Below are 21,442 nucleotides of genomic sequence, written 5' to 3'. Positions count from 1 at the left end.
TACATGAGAAGGATAATTTTAAATTCTATTTCTTTAACAAGAAGCCAATGAAGGGAAGCTAAAAAGGGAGAAATATGATCCCCTTGTTGATTTTCATCAGAACTCTTGCTGCAGTATTTTGGATCAGCTAAAGGCTTCAAACTGCATTTTTGTGGACTTCCTGATAGTAAAGAATTACAATAGTCCAGCTTTTTCAGCGTCACTCCTGGACAAAATTCTTCTAATTTTGGCAATATTCCGGAGGTGAAAGAAGGAAAACCCGGAAACACGTTTAATATGGGATCTAAATCACATGTCTTGGTTAAAAAACAACACCAAGATTTTTTTACTTTATTACCAGAGGCCAATTTAATGCCATTCAGATTAAGTGATTGATTAAGAAGTTTATTTTCTGAGGACTCTGGTCCTAAGATTACAACTTCTGTCTTTTCTCTTTTTAAAAGCAGGAAATTTAGAGTCCTCCAGTTTTTAATGTCAAGACATGCCTGTAATTGAAGTAACTAATTTGATTCATCAGGATTTATGGATAAATATAGCTGAATGACATCAGCATAACAGTGGAAATGAATCCCATGCTGTCTGATCATTTTAGCAATCAAAAACACATGTATCCTCCCCGGATGACTGAGCTCCTCACCCTATCTCTCAGGGAGAGTCCAGAAACACTACGGAGAAAACTCATTTCAGCCGCTTGTATCTGGGATCTCGTTCTTTCGGTCACGACCCAAAGTTCGTGACCATAGATGAGGGTAGGAACGTAGATCGACCGGTAAATCGAGAGCTTCGCCTTTTGGCTCAGCTCTCTCTACACCACAACGGATCGGTACAGCGCCCGCTTCACAGCAGACGCTGCACCAATCCGCCTGTCGATCTCCCGCTCCATCTTCCCCTCATTTGTGAACAAGACCCCAAAATACTTGAACTCCCCCACTAGGGGCAGCACATGCCTTCTCCAGATCCACAAAACCCATGTAGACTGGTTGGGCAAACTCCCATGTCCCCTCCAAGATCCTGCTGAGGGTGTAGAGCTGATCCAGTGTTCCAGGACGAAAACCACACTGCTCTTCCTGAATCCGAGATTCGACTATCCGACGGACCCTCCTTTCCATAACCCCTGTATAGACCTTACCAGGGAAGCTTAAGAGTGTGATTCCTCTGTAGTTGGAACACACCCTCCGGTCCCCCTTTTTAAATAGGGGGACCACCACCCCAGTCTGCCAATCCAGGGGAACTGCCCCTGATGTCCACGCAATGTTGCAGAGCCGCGTTAACCAACACAGCCCCACAGCATCCAGAGCCCTAAGGTACTCAGGGCGAATCTCATCCACCCCCAGGGCCTTGCCACCGAGGAGCTTTTTAACAACCTCAGCAACCTCAGATGGGAGAACCCGACCCAGGCTTTGCTTCCGCAATGGAAGACGTGTTGGTGGGATTAAGGAGGTCTTCGAAGTATTCCTCCCACCGATGCACGATGTCCCGTGTCGAGGTCAGCCGCACACCACCCCTACTGTAAACAGTGTTGGTACTGCACTGCTTCCCCCTCCTGAGACGCCGGAGGGTAGACCAGAATCGCTTCGAAGCCGTACAGAAGTCTTTCTCCATGGCCTCTCCGAACTCTTCCCACGCCCGAGTTTTTGCCTCGGCGACCAGCAGACGTTCCCAGCAAACTCTCACAATATGTTTGGGCCCTGCCAGGTCTGACCAGCTTCCTCCCCCACCATCGGAGCCAACTCACCACCAGGTAGTGGTCGGTGGAGAGCTCCGCCCCTCTCCTCACCCGAGTGTCCAAGACATGCGGCCGCAGGTCAGATGAAACGACAACAAAGTCGATCATCGAACTGCGGCCTAGTGTGTCCTGGTGCCAAGAGCACATATGGACACCTTTATGCCTGAACATGGTGTTTGTGATGGACAATCCATGACGAGCACAGAAGTCCAACAACAGAACACCACTCGAGTTCAGATCAGGTGGGCCATTCCTCCCAACCACGCCTCTCCAGGTCTCACTGTCATTGCCCACGTGAGCGTGGAGGGGCACTCTCCAGTACCCCTTCCAAGGACTCCAAAAAGGGTGGGTAATCTGAACTGCTGGTTGGTGCATAAGCACAAACAACTGCCAGAACCCGTCCCCCCACACGTATGTGGAGGGAGGCCACCCTCTCGTTCACCGGGGTGAACCCCAACGTGCAGGCACCGAGATGAGGGGCAACAAGTATGCCCACTATAGCTCGGCGCCTCTCACCAGGGGCAACTCCAGAGTGGAAGAATGTCCAGCCCCTCTCAAGGAGACTGGTTCCAGAGCCAGAGCAGTGCATCAAGGTGAGTCCGACTATCTCTAGCCGGAACATCTCAACCTCGCGCACAAGCTAAGGCTCCTTCCCCACCAGAGAGGTGACATTCCACGTCCCAAGAGCCAGCTTCTGTAGCTCTCTCTCTCTCTCTCTCTCTCTCTCTCTCTCTCTCTCTATATATATATATATATATATATATATATATATATATATATATATATATATATATATATATATATATATATATATATATATATATATATATATATATATATATATATATAACCTTGCTGTCAAGCGTGTATAACGTCTACAGAAGCTGCGGAGTATCATAAATGTGACAATGTCAACATGTCCTCCATGTATTTGGTACCAAGCTTCAGGTGATAGCTACGGTCATCGTGTGAAATGGTTTTTGGCACTGCTACCAAGTCTGCTTGTTTTTTTTGTTTTTGTTTTTTTTTGGGGGGGGGGGTGTAAATTTGCTTATAAATTCCATGAGTCGCAGTTTTTTGGGCTCGTTTCTGAATACGTAGTCGCTTATTTGGACTCTAAAAAAGGAACTATAAACACAAGTAAGAGATCTGTTCTTGTTGCTGCACTATGGACACCGTGAACCAGCCTACTCAAATATCCCTCCACATACACACATACTCCCTGAGAGGGAGAGGGAGACAACAAGATGAACAAACTGGTCGTCTGTGCCGGGAGGACAGAGTAGCTGCTAGACGACACTGTCCTGTTTCTAACATAATGCCAAAATAAACTTGACTGTTATATTGAATTAAGTCTATTCGATTAACTTACCTGTCCAGCAGAAAGCCTGCAAGCTCCTCATCCATTTTTAATCCCCGGGCCCTCATGAATTGTCTTCACCTGGTAATAATAGCTGTGCCGATATGGACTCTTCTTTTCTCCCAGTTATTGCTTCTTTTTCTTTTCTTGGTTGCTTTCTGTTCCCTCTCCCTGGGCAAAGTGTATTGATGGTTCTTCATTTCAACAGAAAACACAAATAGAATGATCCATGGTCCAGGGAATGATCCAGGGAAAACGCATGACACGGCATGATATGGCTGACAAGTTTGTCTCCTTTCGGAGACTGTAATCAGAAATGGCGACGCAACATAGTAGCTCCCAGTGAGTGCACCGACAGCTATGTATTTATAAACAACAAATTATAAGTTTTGAGAATGCTTTAATTTTTTATGTTGTTAGACTTTTCCACAAGATGTATCAAGCAATACTTGATTTTTGCTAATTAAAAGCCAAATTAATCACACACTGTCCCTTTAATTTGTAGCATTCACTAGCCTCGTGAGACCATCCTGATCTCGCGAGCTTTCAAGGTTTCACTTGCAGATCAGTCTGGCTACTCTCCGTTAAAGAAAATTTGGAGCCGTTCACCAAACGAACGTCCAATCAGCGTTGGCTTTGAGGCGGGTTGAGGTGTGACGCAACGGGAAGCGCGTCAGTTCAGTCTAAACAACATGGCGGCTTCAGCCGATGAAACTAGCGTTAGCGTGGCTATCGAGCAAGTTTTATCGGAATTACAGAGTATTTCTTTGCTGAGCTAACGAGCCTTTACCTGCAGCAGCAAGAGTAGCTTGGCTTGTGGTTGTGTTTTCGTCGTCGCTCGTAACAGAGTGACGACGAATCTGATTGGTTCATTTGGCCCGTCTATCACCAACATAGGCCAATCAGCTAACCAGTATTTTCGCCCCTTCCCAAAATTACTTCAACGGAAGGTTTCCAGATGGATATGCGGAGCAAATCTATCTGGCGGAGTCAGGTTAAGCATTCACTGCAGTGTGTACAATCTGAGGAAAAACTGCAGTCGAACTGCAGGAACAGTAATTTCTCTTATCTTTTCATGCCCTGGTCAACCTGCTTTGTAGCCTGTAGTTGGGCAATTTTCAAATGTCTTGAATGTTGCAATTTGTGAAAAATCTCTCATATGGATGTTGCATTCTAATTTGTTTGTATAGGTCCTCATGATTATCATACACTTTCCAGTTTAGAAAATAATAAGGTTATTGCTGAATCCTTTCCTTATTTCAGTTATGTCAGCACAAACTTCTGAAGTTGTACTTGCCAAAGCTTAACTGTTTACTCTCAGGTGATTAACTATACAGTTATGTGTAAACTGTTGTAACAAAAAAAAAAAATTTTTTTTTTACCTGATGTTGATCTCATCACTCAACTGTCAGAACTTATTTCTATCCACCCCACTTTGCTACTGTTAACTTTTTATTCCGTTGCGGGGTTATCTTAACTCTTTCCGAGGCATCATCTGAAATTCTAATGAAGCTCAGCCAACGCTCTATAAACACCATCCAGCCTGGAGACGTGTGCAGATTTGTTGGAGATTAAAAGTCTAAATCAGCAAGTTGCTTGAGCGTCAACCCGGGAGAAGAGATCGTAGTGCTTCAAGGCAATGAGTCAAAGAGGAAGAGAGGGTAGAGATAAAAACAAATTTTAGATTGGGTCCAGGTAAAGACGAGCCAGAGAGGGAGAGAGAAGGACGAGCCTAAGAGAAAAAAAAGTGTTAAAAAGTGTTTAAAAGTAAAGAAAGACAAGCTTGTTATGCAACAGTCAAATCTGTGTAGTGCGATCCGGATGTCGAGTAAGCGGAGAAATGCATCCCGATCAAAGAGCTGCAAGCATGCTCAGTGTGCACAATCACTCTGAGATCTGAATTGATTTGAATGAATGAATCTAATTTTCTGATGCCTCTATAAATAGAGTTATACTCTTTTTAAATAGTTCACTTAAACATGTCATTCGTGTGGTTTTGACATTCAGAGGGGAATTACAACATTGGAAGACTGCTTTCTAACCTTTATATTCCGAACTCTCTTGTTCTCAAGGTTTCGACTGTTCACATTCCCATTATGGCTCTATTAAGCCTCCCTAAAACAGTCCCAAACAAGGCACGCAAAGTGGACAGATGAACAGTAGCTTTTATCAACTTACTATGCTTTTGGGTGATGACAAACAGGATTATGTGGAACAGTCTCTGTGACTCTCAAACTGCAACACATCATCACACCTACAGATAGTTCATGAGAGAGGTGGCCGAGTGTGAACAAATGGCCCTTGGCTGAAGTCAGGTCAGTTCTGCTCTGTGTGGTACTGAGGGCTACACATATCAGCTTTAATTAGTAGTTCACGTTCACAAAAATCACTTTCTGTACTCTCTTTCATACCACCATTCCTCTCTATCCAGGATATGAACATCTTTATCCCTAAAAGAGATACCACTGGCCTGTAGATGAGTGTAAACCACAGAATCTTGGTCTGATAATGATGTTGTTCTTCTTCTGTGTTAGGCCATCCGTTTGGATGGCTCTAATCAGTATATTCAGGGTTAGATCTGACGTTGCTTTTCTAGCTGTGGCTCAGTGGGAAGAGCCATGATGAAATTGGAACGTGTCATGATTTAGGTTTTTGTTTGGACTTTCTGGACTGATTTTCCACTCTTTGCTCCACTCCTCTCTGTCATCAGTCACTATCCAATCAGCTCAGTCACCTCCCATCCACCACTCAGCACCAGATCAACTCCACCTGCTGCTACTAATTAGTTCCAGCTCTGCTCACCTGTCACCCTGCCTTTATATACCTGCCTCACTCATCCACTCCCTGCCAGGACGTCTCGTCTTGTATCTAATGCACTGTTGCTTTGATGTTTCATGGTTCTTTCAACTTATTCCTTGTAACTCTTCCAAGAATTAATGGAATGCATGACTAATAGTTGCTCTATCAAACAGGGTGCTGCCAGGACAAGTACCCTATGACAAAAATTATAAATCATCCCAAAACCTGATGTAAATATATAACATTTTCTTTTTTTGGAGGGGGGAGGGTCAGTCTGGAGCCCTTAGAATTGTCCTAACCTTTTTCCCCTATATACTATTAAAAGACTCACTTGGTCCATCAAACACTACAGCTCCACCAGAGTCATGGGCCTCTTCACTGTTACTCTGACTGGTGCCCTCTTTTTCCAGATAATGGGTTAAGACCTCCACACAACAACTGTGTTGTTACTGAAATTATCTGGACTCTATTTACAGAGCAGGTAACTTCTGAAGACAATTGGCCACACTCTATTTTACTTCACGATATCCAATTAAAAAGAGCTGAAGAAATATATGAATACTCCACACTTTTCACATTTTTATTTGTGAAAAGCCCAAAATAATTGTGTACAGGTATCATTGTTCCTCCGATTCACACATTTATACTACTTTCTGTTGGCCCACCACATACAATCTCAATAAAATAAAACCTAAGATTGTGCCTTGAGTTGATAGATCATACACTGTCTTCATCGTCTCATGGGAATGAACAGAAATACTCTTCACAAGAAAGAATGAAAATATCCATGGGTATAAATATTTGAAAGTGTTCGCACAATCACATTTGTGTTGTTAAAGATTATATCATGCAACTGGAGCACTTTAAGAGCCAAAGAGTCTAAATGTGACCATATTGCATGGATGCGGTGCAGCAAAACGGCCTCCGGTTATGTACAGCTGGCTGAAATGTGTCCTAAAAAAAACAAAAAAACATTGAAGGACAGGCATGGATGCCGGACACGAACATGATGGACTACTTCTCTTTAAATCAGTTTCTGAAAACCTCAACCTAAGTCAAAGAACTGGCAGCATGTTTTCTCTGCTTTGTGTGTAATGTGCTTAGAAAACAAAAGTGTAATTGACCTAAATTGGACTTTGTGGGTCAGCTCTGAAAGAAAATGGGAAATTATCCTTGGCCAGGAAAAGCCTTAGCTGTCCGATTTCTAAGAAGTTATGATCAGGGCAAATCTAGGATAGAATATGTCATTTAAATAGAAATATATGTGTAAAAATGTATTTAGAAATTCTGACATTTTTCTTTTAAAGAGGCAGGACGATGAGGAAGCTGTTAGCCTTGTCGTCTTGCAGGAATCCTTGCATAGAAGATGGATGGATTTATTTTAGGAAAATGGAAAAATTGATTCAAGTCTGGAAAGTCTAACAATTTTCTATACACAATTTTCTTTCCTCCAAACTTTTTTAACGACTGCAAGGACTCTGCTCGAGGTAGTTGGAAGGCCCCTAACAAAACTCCATCTAGGGCTGCATAAAACCTTTGGAGTGACTCTGTAGACTAGAATTAAAGAGAGCAGTGTTGCAATGGTAAAACAATTTTCCCAGGATATCAAGCAATGGCTCTGCAAACTACTAGCAGCTAGAGGCGAAAAAAGGGAGTGTCGAAAAGCTGAACGCAGGTGGAGAAAGACTAGACTTCAGGTTCACTATGACATCTATAAAGAGAGACTTTACAGATATAACTTACAATTGAACAATGCAAGGGAATCTTTCTTCTCAGAGATCATCAAGAAAAACATTAATAATGCTCGTGTCTTATTTGCCACAGTCGACAGGTTAACAAATCCTCCTGTGTCCGTGGCTTCAGAACTCCACTCCACCAGGGCCTGCAATGAATCTGCTAACTTCTTTACTGAGAAAATCTTAAAAATTAGAGGATCAGTTTGTACATCCATACCAACTCCAGAACCAAAGCCGTACTCAGCTGGAACTTATCCTGACAAAATGTCCCAATTCAGCCAAATAAACCACAAAAGCTTAGAGCAGATCATTCAGCTGCTAAGTTCCTCCTCCTGCTGCCTTGATGTTCTACCCACAGCTTTCTTTAAGAAAGTTTTACCTGTCATAGCGTCTGATTTGACTCAGATAATAAACACGTCCCTTCTGTCAGGTGTTTTCCCCCAGTCCCTAAAAACAGCAATTATCAAACCACTGCTGAAAAAGAACAATTTAGACAAACTTCTACTCCAGAACTACAGGCCCATCTCAGACCTCCCCTTTATCAGTAAGATTATTGAAAAAGCTGTATTTCAACAATTAAACACCTTCTTAACAACGACCAGCCGATTTGACGTTTTCCAGTCAGGTTTCCTCACCACAGTACAGAGACCACCCTTATCAAGGTGTTTAATGACATCCATATAAATACAGACTGTGGAAGAACCACCGTGCTGGTACTATTGGACCTTAGTGCAGCATTTGATACTGTTGATCACTCCATTCTGTTAGAACGCCTGGAGAACTGGGTCGGCCTCTCTGGTACAGCACTCAACTGGTTTAAATCCTACTTAAAGGACAGGGAATCTTTTGTGTCAGTAGGTAACTTTACATCAGAGATGACAAAAATCACATGTGGGGTTCCCAAAGGGTCCATCCTGGGTCCCCTCCTATTCAATATCTACATGCTCCCTCTAGCTCAGATCATAAAAAATAACAACATCAGCTACCATAACTATGCAGACGACACACAGCTTTACATCACCATGTCACCAGGTAACTATGGACCAGTTCAAGCACTGAGTAAATGTCTAGAAGAAATGAATACGTGGATGTGCCAAAATGTTCTTCAATTGAATAAAAACAAAACAGAAGTAATAATCTTTGGACCAATAGAGGAGAGATCAAAAGTTAGCACACAGCTTCAGCTGCTTCAGCTAGGAACCACTGATCAGGTCCGAAATCTGGGTGTAGTGATGGACTCAGACCTGAACCTTCAAAAGCACCTAAAGACAATTACAAGGTCGGCTTTCTATCACCTGAGGAACATTTCCAGGGTTAAAGGACTGATGTCTCAGCAGGATCTGGAAAAACTAATCCATGTGTTTATCTTTAGTCGAATTGATTACTGCAACGGTGTTTTCACAGGCCTGCCTAAAAAGTGGATCAGACAGCTGCAGCTGATCCAGAATGCTGCTGCCTGGAACAAACTTCCAGAAAACTGTAAAAGTGCTGAAAGCCTGAGTTCCTTTAAATCAAGATTAAAAACACATTTGTTTAGGATTGCCTTCGACTGTTCTAATTGAACTGTATTACTGAAATATAATTAGTTTACTTTGTATTCCAACTGTTTTTACTTGTTTGCTTTTAATTTTTATTTTCCCATGTTCTATTTTGTTTCTGTATTTTATTCCTGCTTGCTTTTATTCTGTTTCTGTTTTTTCATGTAAAGCACTTTGCATTGTCTCTGTACTGAAATCTGCTATATAAATAAATTTGCCTTGCCTTGCCTTGCCTAATAAAGCCAAAAACTACTAATTTCTAATGGTGGGTCCTTCTGGTAACCATGCCATGAATGTCAGAACATATTAGTGATAAAATCAAAATATAATCCCTAGAGTGCTGAAACTTGTAAGCCTAAACAGTAGCTGTGATGGCTTTGTACAACTTTAAATCTAACACCAGCTCCTTGTATAGTTTGAGTTATTTAATTCAGTCATTAATGTTTTTATGTATTGTTTATATGGGTCTACAGGACGCTGACAGACCTGTTGAAGCAGCAGGGAAGTGAGGCGTGCGCGGTAGAAAATACCACGGATGATTCGCCCAACGGAGGGAGAGCCAACGGCGTCTCAACAAGGATGCTGCGTAGTAGGAGTGGTGAGTGCAGAATGAGTGTCTGGCAGCATCATTTCACTAATCTAAAACTTTAGTTTAAGTACATTTATTATGGGGGAGTAACTTTTTTAGCTGCTATTCAAAAAGGAGAAAACCTAGAAAAGATACTAAAGTTTGCAACTGAGCAATGATTAAAAGGTTTGAAACAACAGGAAATGTGATACATAAGGCTGTAAAATGAAGATAATGGTGGGGCAGTTAAAAAAAAGTTTTCAAGGCTAAGCAGTGTTAGAAGATCGTCATAGCAACTATTCATTTTAATGCTTTTCTATACCTCTTTACCAATGTTAATCATTGTTATTGGTGAAATCTGATTCTAGGGGTGTAAAACTACAGAAAAGTTGAGCAAAAGTGATTTTTTTCTATATATCTTCTCAAAGACACTGTAACTAAGACTTCCAATAAATAAATATATTGGAAAAGAAGTAACACAACTTTATAGGAGCTCATTAAGCTCCTCTACCTGGAAGTAACAAAACAAATCCCCACGGTCATGCTTCCACTGTTTCTCTGCAATCTTTCACCCGGCGCTTATTGTGTGACATGATGTAAAGAAATAAGGCCAAATTGAGAAAATAGACAATTTTATCATTGTTTACAGCTGGTAACCTTACAGGAAATACACAGTGTGGCAAAGTGTCGGTCTTGTGATTCTTCACAGGTAATAACATCTAATCTCTTTAAAATGTAACATCACTGAGGTGGAAGTTCAGATCCTTAAAATAAAACAAATCAACACTAACAACGTTTCTCTAAAAGAAAACATGAACTTCATAATCCAGCTGTATACATCCAAATGATCACAGTAATCGGGAAGGCCAACTTTGTCTTAGGACCCATTGCAGGTGGTGGGAGACAGAAGGACTCTAGCAAAAATAACATCACCGATGGACGATGTCTTCCCCCCCATGCATGGACCTGGAGAGCTCCTTATGTGACAGACTACTGCATCCTGGATGCTGGTCTAGAAAAGACATATTTTCCATTTTTCTTAATTGGGTTGATAAACTATTTTTCTCAAAAGAAGAAAAAGTTACGGTAATAGCAATATAAGCCTAGCAGTGAATGAAACACGTCAATCATCTACATGTTGATATTTTTTGCCCTAACCATGTTTTTAGGAACACATCATTGAATCATTGAATGAATCCGCCCACTCTGTCCTAGACATTTGCCATTTCCTCGTTCTACTCCAAAGCCTGCATCAGTTGCAGATATATATTAGGCAAAGGGGTTGGGCGAAAATGTAGTAAAAATGTTCCCCAACTGAGCTACAGGACAAAGCAGCTTACAGGCAAAAAGAATTGGATTTTCCATTGCAGATGGAAAAGCAGACATAGCTTTGGAAAAGGTTCTGCTCATTAGACACAGTGACTGAACCCATTTTGACTGCTGTTAAAGCGACTGCAGCTGATCGTTGTGTCCTGACATCTTCAAAAATATGTTTGAATCTTCCTGTGACCCCCACCCCCCTGTGATTTAATCTTGTCACAGGGCGGTGGGGGAGGAAGTGTTTCAGTGGAGCTTTCTGTAGGGTATACGAGTGTGTGGTCGTTTGCAGGGATATCCATTCAGAGGCCATTTTGTTAGTCTGCGCTAACAGCTAATGCCGTTAGCACAGAATAATCGATAGCTTAGTTACCACTTACATGGCTATGAAGACAAAATGTACACAGGCACTGCCGTTTGACAGACCCAGAACCTTCTTATGGGGCCAATATTTAAGATATTAGACCAGTCTACATGGGATGAGTAAAGAGTCAGAATAGTGCAACGTTGACAAGAGGGAGGGGGGAATGGTTCCCAGAGTGTGAAGAAAACTTAAAGACAAGGTCGCCTCCAAAGGGGGGAGACATTGGCCACTTGGGGGAAAAAAATAATAATCTGAAAATGAATTTAAAGCTATAGTTGGTAATCCTGTTCAGAAACCCTTCGTTTTACTGGGTAAAATAATTCTTCCATGCTGACAGTTGTCAATAAATTATGTATTCAGAAAAAAGGCATTATAAATTGTGATCAGGACTCAGTAATTCAGCCAGACACAAAGACCAGTTTTAAAAGATTTATTTAAATGGCAGGTGTTGTGCAATTATACACTGTTTAAAGTTATTTAATGTTTATTAAATAACCCTCTGGTAAGTATTGTCTGGTGATGATCAGCTCTCAAGCTGATATCAGGACAATGGTTGAAAGGGATGAATTTGAGCACTAACTATCTTTTAACAGCAAACTCTGCACACACATAGAATAAAGGAGTGACAACTTCTCTTCAAGTTCAAGAATTTAACAGAAATAAAATGAACATCCAGAGAACATCACTATAGAATCCTGTTTATCTTAACACAATATTTCGATTAACAAATCCTCTCTACTAGGCTAGTGAAACTTAACTAAACTACTAAGCAAATTGAAGATAAAAAGAAACTAAGCAGAGGAACAATATACATGCAAAAGAACACAAAAGACAAAACAAAAGTCCTTGATCATAATCAGAATAATTCAGTGATTCCCTTTCACTGCAGATCTGATTTAAAAAAAGGCATGGAAGGGAGTTAAATTAGCTTAACTAATTTAGAACAACATTTGGCATTTCAATCCATTCACAATGCGAATCCTGAGTTAAACAAAACATTATTTGATTAATGATTAATTGTTTAAGTCAAAGAACCAAAGTTCATCTCAAAGAATGTGAATTGAGGTTAAATTAGATCAGAACATTAGATTAGATTCAGAACATTTGGCATGTGTTTTAACCCATTCGCAATGCAAATCCTGAATTACACAAATTACTTTGAGGAAATAATATTTTAAAGAATGGTCTGCTCAGTAAAATCATTTAAACTTTATGAACGGCCGATCTTATTAAAGTAGAAGTCAGGTCAAAATCACAATTCAAATTGCTGAAAGTACTTTAAATATAAAACTACTACATACTGTGCAATAAATTAGACTTTTTTTTTAATTAAGAATAATTTTCATTTAATCATGTTTATGCGGAGGAATCCATCTTGGTCAAGAATAGTACTGTCACCTCCCATTTATGTGACGTCACTCAGCAGACCCGCTGTTGAGCAACGACGCACTATTTTCCAACATGGCGACGACTGGTGCTCTGTACGAAGCAGAGAGTGATGAAGTACTTAGTGACAGTGATGAGAGTTCCGTGGAGCTATCATCATCTGATAGCGATATGGACTTTTTAGAAGAGTTTCTTGACAGAAACCGGACTTATTTCCAGTGCAAACTCAGTCGGGCCCCCCAAGATATATATATATATATATATATATATATATATATATATATATATATATATATATATATATATATATATATATATATATATATATATATATATATACGTGTGTGTGTGTGTGTGTGTGTGCGCGCGCGCTCGCTCCGCCGCAGCACGGCTTTACCGGCGCTGCAGCGGAGGAGAGATCGCGCTGAAGTGACTTAAGTTATATATTTGCCCTCTAGTAAATAGGGCAGGTGGTCATTATTGTATAAATATTAAAATATAAAAGCGTTCCAGCACATGCTGGGGCGGAGGGATACCACATCACATGTGGTATCCTTCCGCCCCTCTGGTCGGTAACCATCCCCGCAAATTCTAAATAAAAAATTCTAAAATAAAAAATAACTTACCGTAAATCCTCGCTCTCATGTCATGTTCAAAACATTCTTCTTCAAAATGGTCGCTGCATATGACGTGTTTTCTCTCTGGCCAGAAGTTAGATGGCAAATCCGCTCTCTTCAAGTTGGCAATCCAGCAACGAGCCTGGTGGCTCATGAATCAGAAAGTTGAAATAAGCAATGTTTTTTCCACTTTTACCAGTTGTGTTAGAACATGCAATGGCCATGCACGTGAGCATTGTTGCTGTAAGCAATAGCTCTTGCGAATGTCAGTGGTGAAGTCCTCTGGAAATCCGAATAAATTGTTGATGATCGCAGCTATGTAGAACGGCTCCTATTGACTTTGCTTAGAAAGAGCAGAGAAATGCTGTCGCCGCTTCCGCTTTTCCACGTTGCAGGATGTGATGTCAGACGGCCCTTACTGCCCAAATATGGGCAGTAATGGCCGCCCCCATACACAGTGATCCAGACGACAATTTATGTTTTTATTTTCTTATTGATTAAAGATAAGTTCATTAAATAACCACAAACGTATTAGTTTTAGTTATAGCTAATGGTCCCCTGATTTTTCCTTGTTGACCGGACTTCCCCTTTAAAAGAATTATATTCCTGCCGAGGAACCAAGCTGTACATAGTGGAGGACACAGGTGTTGGATTCAAAAAGTGGGTTTTATTTACCCAAAACCACAAAAATATTTAACAAAGTTAGGAATTAAACTGGCATGCCATTAAAAGAGATCAACAGAAAAATACTGAACACAGACAGACACAAACCAAACTGACCTAATGAAATAACACACAAGGGCCCTTAAATACTAGTTTAGCTAAACCATAGACACACACAATAGGGGGAAACAAAATGGCTGCCACATAACTACCAACTCCAAATTTTATTAAATAAATGTAATATCATCTCAAATAGCCTACTTTCTCAGGTAATTTCTGAAACATCATATAACTTAACTTATCTTCTCCTATTGCACTATTTCTGATACCCTTTAACACAATTTTTAATTCATTCATATTGATGTCTGCATCTAATGCATTTTCCTCACTTTCTTTGTGAATAAATATATCTCTATTTTCAACTAGTATCTTCTCCATATGCCGTCTATGATTATTATCTAAATGGTCCCCATTATGCACACTAGCAAATTTCTTTCCTAAACCATTAGCTTTTTCATATCTGTTATTGCTGTTATTCCACCATCCTCTAATACTACCAGTATTAGAGAGTATTTTAACAAATACTTTAGTCCCACTCATTTTCTTTAACATTGACCAAACCTCTCCTATTTTAACTTCACCTCCTATTGTAGAACAATAGGAGGTGAACAATTTCTCCATGTATTTCTCTTAGTGTTCTTCATAACTCTACAAACTTGTTCTCTTTTCCTCTGATAATTAATCAAATTTGCTTGACTCTGTGATGGATCACTACACCCAGATTTCAGGTCTGATCAGTGGTTACTAGCTGAAGCCACTGAAGCCGTGTGCCAACTTTTGATCGCTCCTCTATCAGTACAAAAATTCTTACTTCAGTTTTGTTTTTAGTTAACTGAAGAAGAGTATCTACAAAAGTATGAGCTACGTGACGAGGCCGATTTTTGGGATTTATTTCTACCCTGGAAATGTGATTTTGTCCTGATAGCTGCAGTGCCAGTGTGCTATCGTAGTATTTTCTTTTCTTTCTTTTTTTCTTTCGAAGAGGGTATATTTCTGTTATTTGTCATTTTTCTGTTAGAACTCTACATGGGGGCTTCCTCTGAATTGCTACTTTAAAACCCAAACTTCGCCCACTCATTCTCCTTAATGTGCCACATTACTAATATTTCACTTTAAAATGAAAAGTTTGACATGTCAGAGAAGTCACAAATCTGTGGAGTCACATCTTTGAAGACTCAGTTTTGCAATTTGGGCCTGTTATAATCTCTGTACAGGAGGCAAATATTTGGACTGAGAACCTCTAGCAAGTATGACTCAGTGCTGAAAGAAGGCTTGAAGCAAAAAGCAATGACCTAAATATGAAAAGACAACTGCAGAAGTAGAGTGACCTAGTAATAAGTCACACTTGATGACATAGATTTCACCTTTTTCTGTTTTTCATGCAAGTTTTCTTTTTCTTTATTTCTTCTTTTTTTTTTGCATCACACTGCCCTTTATTGCTGTCCCCACGGCATGCACACACAAAACATACGGTATGAAGAAAAGCTTTTTCATGGTCTTGATCACTAACAAAAGACCAGTTCAAAGCACGGCCAGATGACGTAGGTCTGTGTTTTATGTATGTGAGTGGGTCTGAGAGAGAGACGGAAATATGTATGAATGCCTATGCAACAAAATACTCTTTTAAACTGAAAATGTAACTCATGATAGTTAACTTTTTTAGTTGGTGTATGTGGAGTACTTATGAGTTGTCAGTACCCTACCTGCAGACGGCAGCTGTTAGGGTGATCTGTCAGGGAGCAATTTTTTAGGGGAGGTCAAGATAAAGTAACTGAGTAGACTACATTTTGCTTGTGTGAAATCACTTTAGATTTTTTGGTAATAAAACATAATTATGGTTGCTACGCTTGTTGTGTGCACTGTAGCTACTAAAATACCCCTCTAGGTTAGTTGACTAAGTATCCCTGTCATTCTTCTCAGTTAGAAGCAGTTAGAAGCAGAAACATTAAAATTAATAATAAAGAAATTGCCATGATTGGTACGTATTTAATAACCTGACGCCGCCAGATAGATTTGCTCCGCATATCCATCTGGAAACCTTCCGTTGAAGTAATTTTGGGAAGGGGCGAAAATACTGGTTAGCTGATTGGCCTATGTTGGTGATAGACGGGCCAAATAAACCAATCAGATCAACGAAGCATATGACGTACTCGTCAACATGCTTCGTCGTCGCTCTGTTACGAGCGATGACGAAAACACAACCACAAGCCAAGCTACTCTTGCTGCTGCAGGTAAAGGCTCGTTAGTTCAGCAAATAAATACTCTGTAATTCCGATAAAACTTGCTCGATAGCCACGCTAACGCTAGTTTCATTGGCTGAAGCCGCCATGTTCTTTAGACTGAACTGTCACGCTTCTCGTTGCGTCACACCTCAACCCGCCTCAAAGCCAACGCTGATTGGACGTTCGTTTGGTGAACTGCTCCAAATTTTCTTTAACGGAGGGTAGCCAGACTGATCTGCGAGTGAAACCTTGAAAGCTCGCGAGATCAGGATGGTCTCACGAGGCTACGTATTTAAGATATCAAGGTAAAAAATAAAATAAAGCACACTTTATTTTTGACTTAATTTTTTTTTTTCTAAAGGTTGAGTCTTAAGCTTCCATTTCTTACTGAAGACAGGCTGTTTTGACAGGTGGCTCTTTGGCTATAATCACAGTGCAGGTCTGTTGTTGTTGTTGTTGTTGTTTTTTTTTTGATGAAATCTGAGGTGGCCATTCATACCATACTACTATTAAATGTGACTGCCCTCAGACTTCTGTCTGAATGGTTGAAGACCGCAAAGTGACCCGCGTCACTTTGACCACAAAAACATGGATACCAGCCGGCATCTCTCCTTGTTATTATTGGAAAGCGGTTGAGTAATAGGAGCCGATAATATTAAGACCACATCATAGCAAGATAAAGGTAAGAAGAAAGCAGCACAGCTGTTAATGTTTTCTGTTATAGAGTGCTAACTGCTACTGCTGTGTGTGGATGTGTAATGAGAGTCAGAACAGTGATGTGAAAGATGGATAAAATGCTGTCCAGACTGCAGACGCCTTGAAAAATATCCTATACATATCCAAATTAGTACCACATATAGACCCCAGATGCAATTTTGTGTGTGTGCTTTACCTCTGATTGCAGGATGTGACTGGTGTGTGTGTCCTCACTGCTGGAGCTCAGTCAAACCGATTAGGAGGAGCTTAAAGAAGAGCGGGTCCCCTTAGCCAGGTGCCAGATTGTTGTTACATGCAGAGTGGTAAATCAGGCCTCCCACAATTTCCTCTTCGCTCCTCTGGTTGCTCCCCCCTGAATCTGCTGCTCGGACCTCTTCACACCCCCATCATCGCACACCTGCCTGAGTAATGAAACACCAACAGCAATCCGCTCCACACAGCCGCCTTGAGTATTCTCACCTCTCTCCCTGAATCCTCTTCAGCTCCAACAACAGGAAGACTCTTCCTGTTCTTCTCCCAATAACGCACACTACCAATCATCACTTCATATAATGATCATTTACCTCGCTTCCTCAGTGTCATCCTGGAATACCATTCCTGGACCTGGAAGAAAGATTCACTGTTGTGTCAAGTTACTGTTTAAACCTTCGCCTGTTGTTTGTGTTTGTTGTCTGCCCAAGTGTCTCACTGACAAACACTATGGCCCATATCTCCAAACCAGCTTGATGCAGTTAACAGTGCCTTGATGAATCATTCATACCCCTCGAACATTTTGATGTTTTGTCAACAGAGGACCTTGTCCAACGTGTTTGCTGGGTTCCCACATGGATTTCTCCTTGCCATTCTTCCATAAAGGCCAGATTTCTTGAGTACATGACCTGTAGTTGTCCGGTCGACAGATTCTCCCACCAGAGCTGTAGATCACTCAGCTTCTTTGAATAATGAATGCTCTTTAATGTTCTCGAGCAAGACTCTGGGAACTTGCTCCCTGTTCACTAATTAGGTGACTTCTGTAGCCATTTGGCTGCTCTAGATTTTACAAAGGGGGTATCAAAGCATATTGTATTTGTTAAGTACTTATATTTTCCTACGTACATTTTCCTTCTCTCTCACATTTTTTCTTGTTTTGTGTTGACCTATCACACAGAATAGCCCATAACTACGACATATAGATTGACTGCAGTTTGGGAGGACGTGAAAAGGTTCAAGGGGTATTAATACTTTTGTAAGTAAGTGGAGAAGCTGATTTGCTGGTAAAATGCTCTAATGTTTTGACTTACGTTGTGTGTCTGTGAGTATGGCTCTTGGTAGTAGATAATGTAGAGGCTCAAGTATAAATCTTGTTACAATAAGGACTAACTCATTATTCCTCCACCCCTCTGGTTTTAGTATGATTTCCTAACAGAACAATCACTCATCCTTCCTTTCAGTTACCCTCTGTTTCTTTCTCTGTGTTCATGATTTCCACTCTGTGGGTGTCTTTTATGCCAGCCGATAAAGTAATTGATATTCACAAGTTGCTGCACAGCTGCATATTTCTCCATCCTCCCCAGCTTTCACAGTGTCAGAAACCCTCTGAAACTCTGTCCTTATTGCCATGCAATTTTATCATTGTGACATGACTTTTAAATGTGCACACATCTGATCTCGATCTGGTCGCACCATATCCGATTCTCAAAATAGAATCCATACACCTGGCAATTTTCTTCTGTGAATTGAACACACCAGTGTATAGATTAAACAGGGACATAAAATTCAGCAGATCTTGTGACTCTCTCCCAATCTGACCTGGATCTTGTGTGTCCCTGTGAACATCCATGAGTGCCATGCATGCTTTCATCCACCCCTAGGGCAGACGCCAAGTGTACCGGGTGCATAAGTGGACTTCATTGATGCTAAAAGCCAGGGCTTTACTCCCTCACCAGTTTGTTCCATTGTTCATTAACCTCATCTCTTTTGGCATGAGGCTGGTCGACCATCAGGGATGTACCACTGTCACAAAGTCACCCGCCTCATAGTAAAAGGGGGATGCTTTACAAGTCAGGTTTGAACAGCACTGATGTGACGTTGCTATAGCAGTTTTCCTAGCCTCACGTGCCAGATCTGTCAAAAAAGTCTAAGAGCATGCGATAAAATCCTCCCTTTATGCATCAGGTCATAAAGTAACCTGCCACTTTTATAGATAAATATGTCCAGTTGCTAATCCAGATAAATGTGGTGAATAAATATGCAGATCAAACAGTAGAGCCTGTCTTTCCACGATTAACCTGATATTTTTGTTACTCAGAGCAACTGAAGGAGCTAATGCTGCAACTAAGTTTGTTATGTACCCTGCTTTTTATGGCATAAATTATACCACATTATAACACCCCTCACACTGAGGCAGGTTCTGCTGGAGGATTCTTTCTGTTGAAGGGGAGTTTACCTTTCCACTGTTGCCCGATACATAATGAGCATGAGGGACTACTGCAAAGTTAAGAATATGTTACAGTTGCTTGTCCACTGTCGCTACGTGCTTGTTCAAGCACGGCAGGCTGCTTCGCGGGGACTGGGGCCCGGGCACCAGTCCCCAGACACCGAGTACCACCAATGCACCAGTGGGCCAAGGCGCCAGCCAGCAGAGGGGAGCAGGACGGGGGGATGGGCTCCACACTTAGTGGAGACCTGAGATGTCCAGGGAGAGGGGGCAGTACAAACCCAACCTGACAAATAAACAGAAAACTACATACGCAGTCTCACTCACTCGTTCCCACCTTAGTGCCCCCACACGCAAATGCTGCTAAAAAAAAAAAAAAGACAAAGTATACACACTCGCACTTACCATCCTATATTCCCGGGACCAGGCACCGGCACCCCAAAGGGGTACCCTGCCCGCGGACCTGGTAGGTGAACCCTAAGATCAAGATGCGGGGGAGGTCCCATCACAACCCGACCTACCCGGTTCATGCTTCAGTCCTGGCCCCCCATCCCGCACCCAGACCAGCCTCCCCACAGGCCCACCCACCTGGAGATGGGGCCAACCAACCAGAGCCCCCACAAACCCTGATGTCCTACCCCCCACCACTAGCCAAGACCCTGGGCCAGGTGGCCCACTCCTCCTCCAGGCCCCAGACTCCGGGCAGTAATCGGAGAACAGCGGTACCCGAGCTTGCCTCCGCCTGCTCAAATGTCGTGTTGTTGCATTTTGCTCTCAAGTGTGTTTGAAAAGGCGAGTGCCAAAGGGGGTGCCCAGCACAGTCCAACCCCCCCCCCATCCCTCCGGAAGGTAGCTGGAACTATGAGCGGTGAGCCCTACATAATAAGCCCTACATAATAAGGCCCCCTCCCCCCCCATCTCCCTATCTCCTGGGATAGGGAGAACCCAGCCTGGGTGTGTATCGTCCTATATGGTGTAGGAATTGTTTGAATGTTAGTGTTGTGTGTGTGTGGTGGGGGGGGGGGTGGAGGGTAGCTTGGATGGCTCCAAGTCCGGCTCTTTGTCTCAGTCTTGGTTAATGGTGGCTCTCAGTCCCGATTCTATCCAGGGTACAGGGGTCTGCCTGGTTTGGGCGGGCTGGCTGACTAGAGTGTTGTTTTTTTCTCTCTTCCCGGAACGTCCCAACATGTCCTGATGGTCCGGTGTGTGGGGTGAGGGTGGGGGTGGAAGTAGGGGCGCTGAGGTGTTGGTTTCAGTTTGTGGTTGGCTCTCAGGCTTCTCCACCTGTCTCTAGCCCCAAAGACTTTGGTGCCTATTGGAGCCAACAGGTGTAGCTGGCTTCCTGGGAGAGCATGTTGCACCCCAGTCATTACTCCCCATTCCCTCTGCCTGCTCCAACACATTGCCACACATATGAGAACTTAGGGCGTCGCTGGGGGAGCTGGGAGGATTTCCCAGCCCCGCTGTCATGTGATGTCCTTGGCCCAATTTTATTGTACATCTTAGACACTCATTTATAATATTTCCACAACACACATGTCGGGCAAGAATTGGGGGAGCGGTGAAGGCATCCGGGGGGCTGATTGTTAAGGCTTCTCCCCTGGTGTTTTCCTCTGCCCCTGTTCGTATTTAGACATTGAGGGTTCTGGGTAGGGTGCTTGGGGGTTGGCGCTGGTGCCAGCTGCCTTCCAGTAGGGGGGTGGGCTGTGCCAGACACTCCTCTTTTGGCCCACACCTTCTTAAAAGCACTTGAGAACAACATGCAACAACATAACATTTGAGAAGGCGAAGGCAGGTGCTGTGGAGTTTGGGGCCTGGAGGAGGAGTGGATCACCTGGTCGGGCTCGGGGCTGGGAATAGGCATCGGTTCCTGGGGGTCAGCTGGTGCTGGCACTACTGCTTTCACCCGGATTATGGAGGGCAGGGTGTGGAGGAGGCAGTGTCTCAGGGTTC

General features: G+C 42.2%; 1 protein-coding gene across 1 annotated transcript in view; it reads left to right on the top strand.

The window, feature by feature from the left end:
* Positions 1-21,442, top strand: part of shisa8b (shisa family member 8b) — a 45,541-nt gene that overhangs the window by 12,508 nt on the left and 11,591 nt on the right. The window contains 1 exon segment of the mRNA XM_012869227.3: positions 9,633-9,757. Within this exon segment, the coding sequence (XP_012724681.3) occupies positions 9,633-9,757 (125 nt within the window).

Source organism: Fundulus heteroclitus, chromosome 10, assembly GCF_011125445.2.
Source record: "Fundulus heteroclitus isolate FHET01 chromosome 10, MU-UCD_Fhet_4.1, whole genome shotgun sequence".
Taxonomy (NCBI): domain Eukaryota; kingdom Metazoa; phylum Chordata; class Actinopteri; order Cyprinodontiformes; family Fundulidae; genus Fundulus; species Fundulus heteroclitus.
This window is presented reverse-complemented; position numbering and strand designations above follow the sequence as displayed.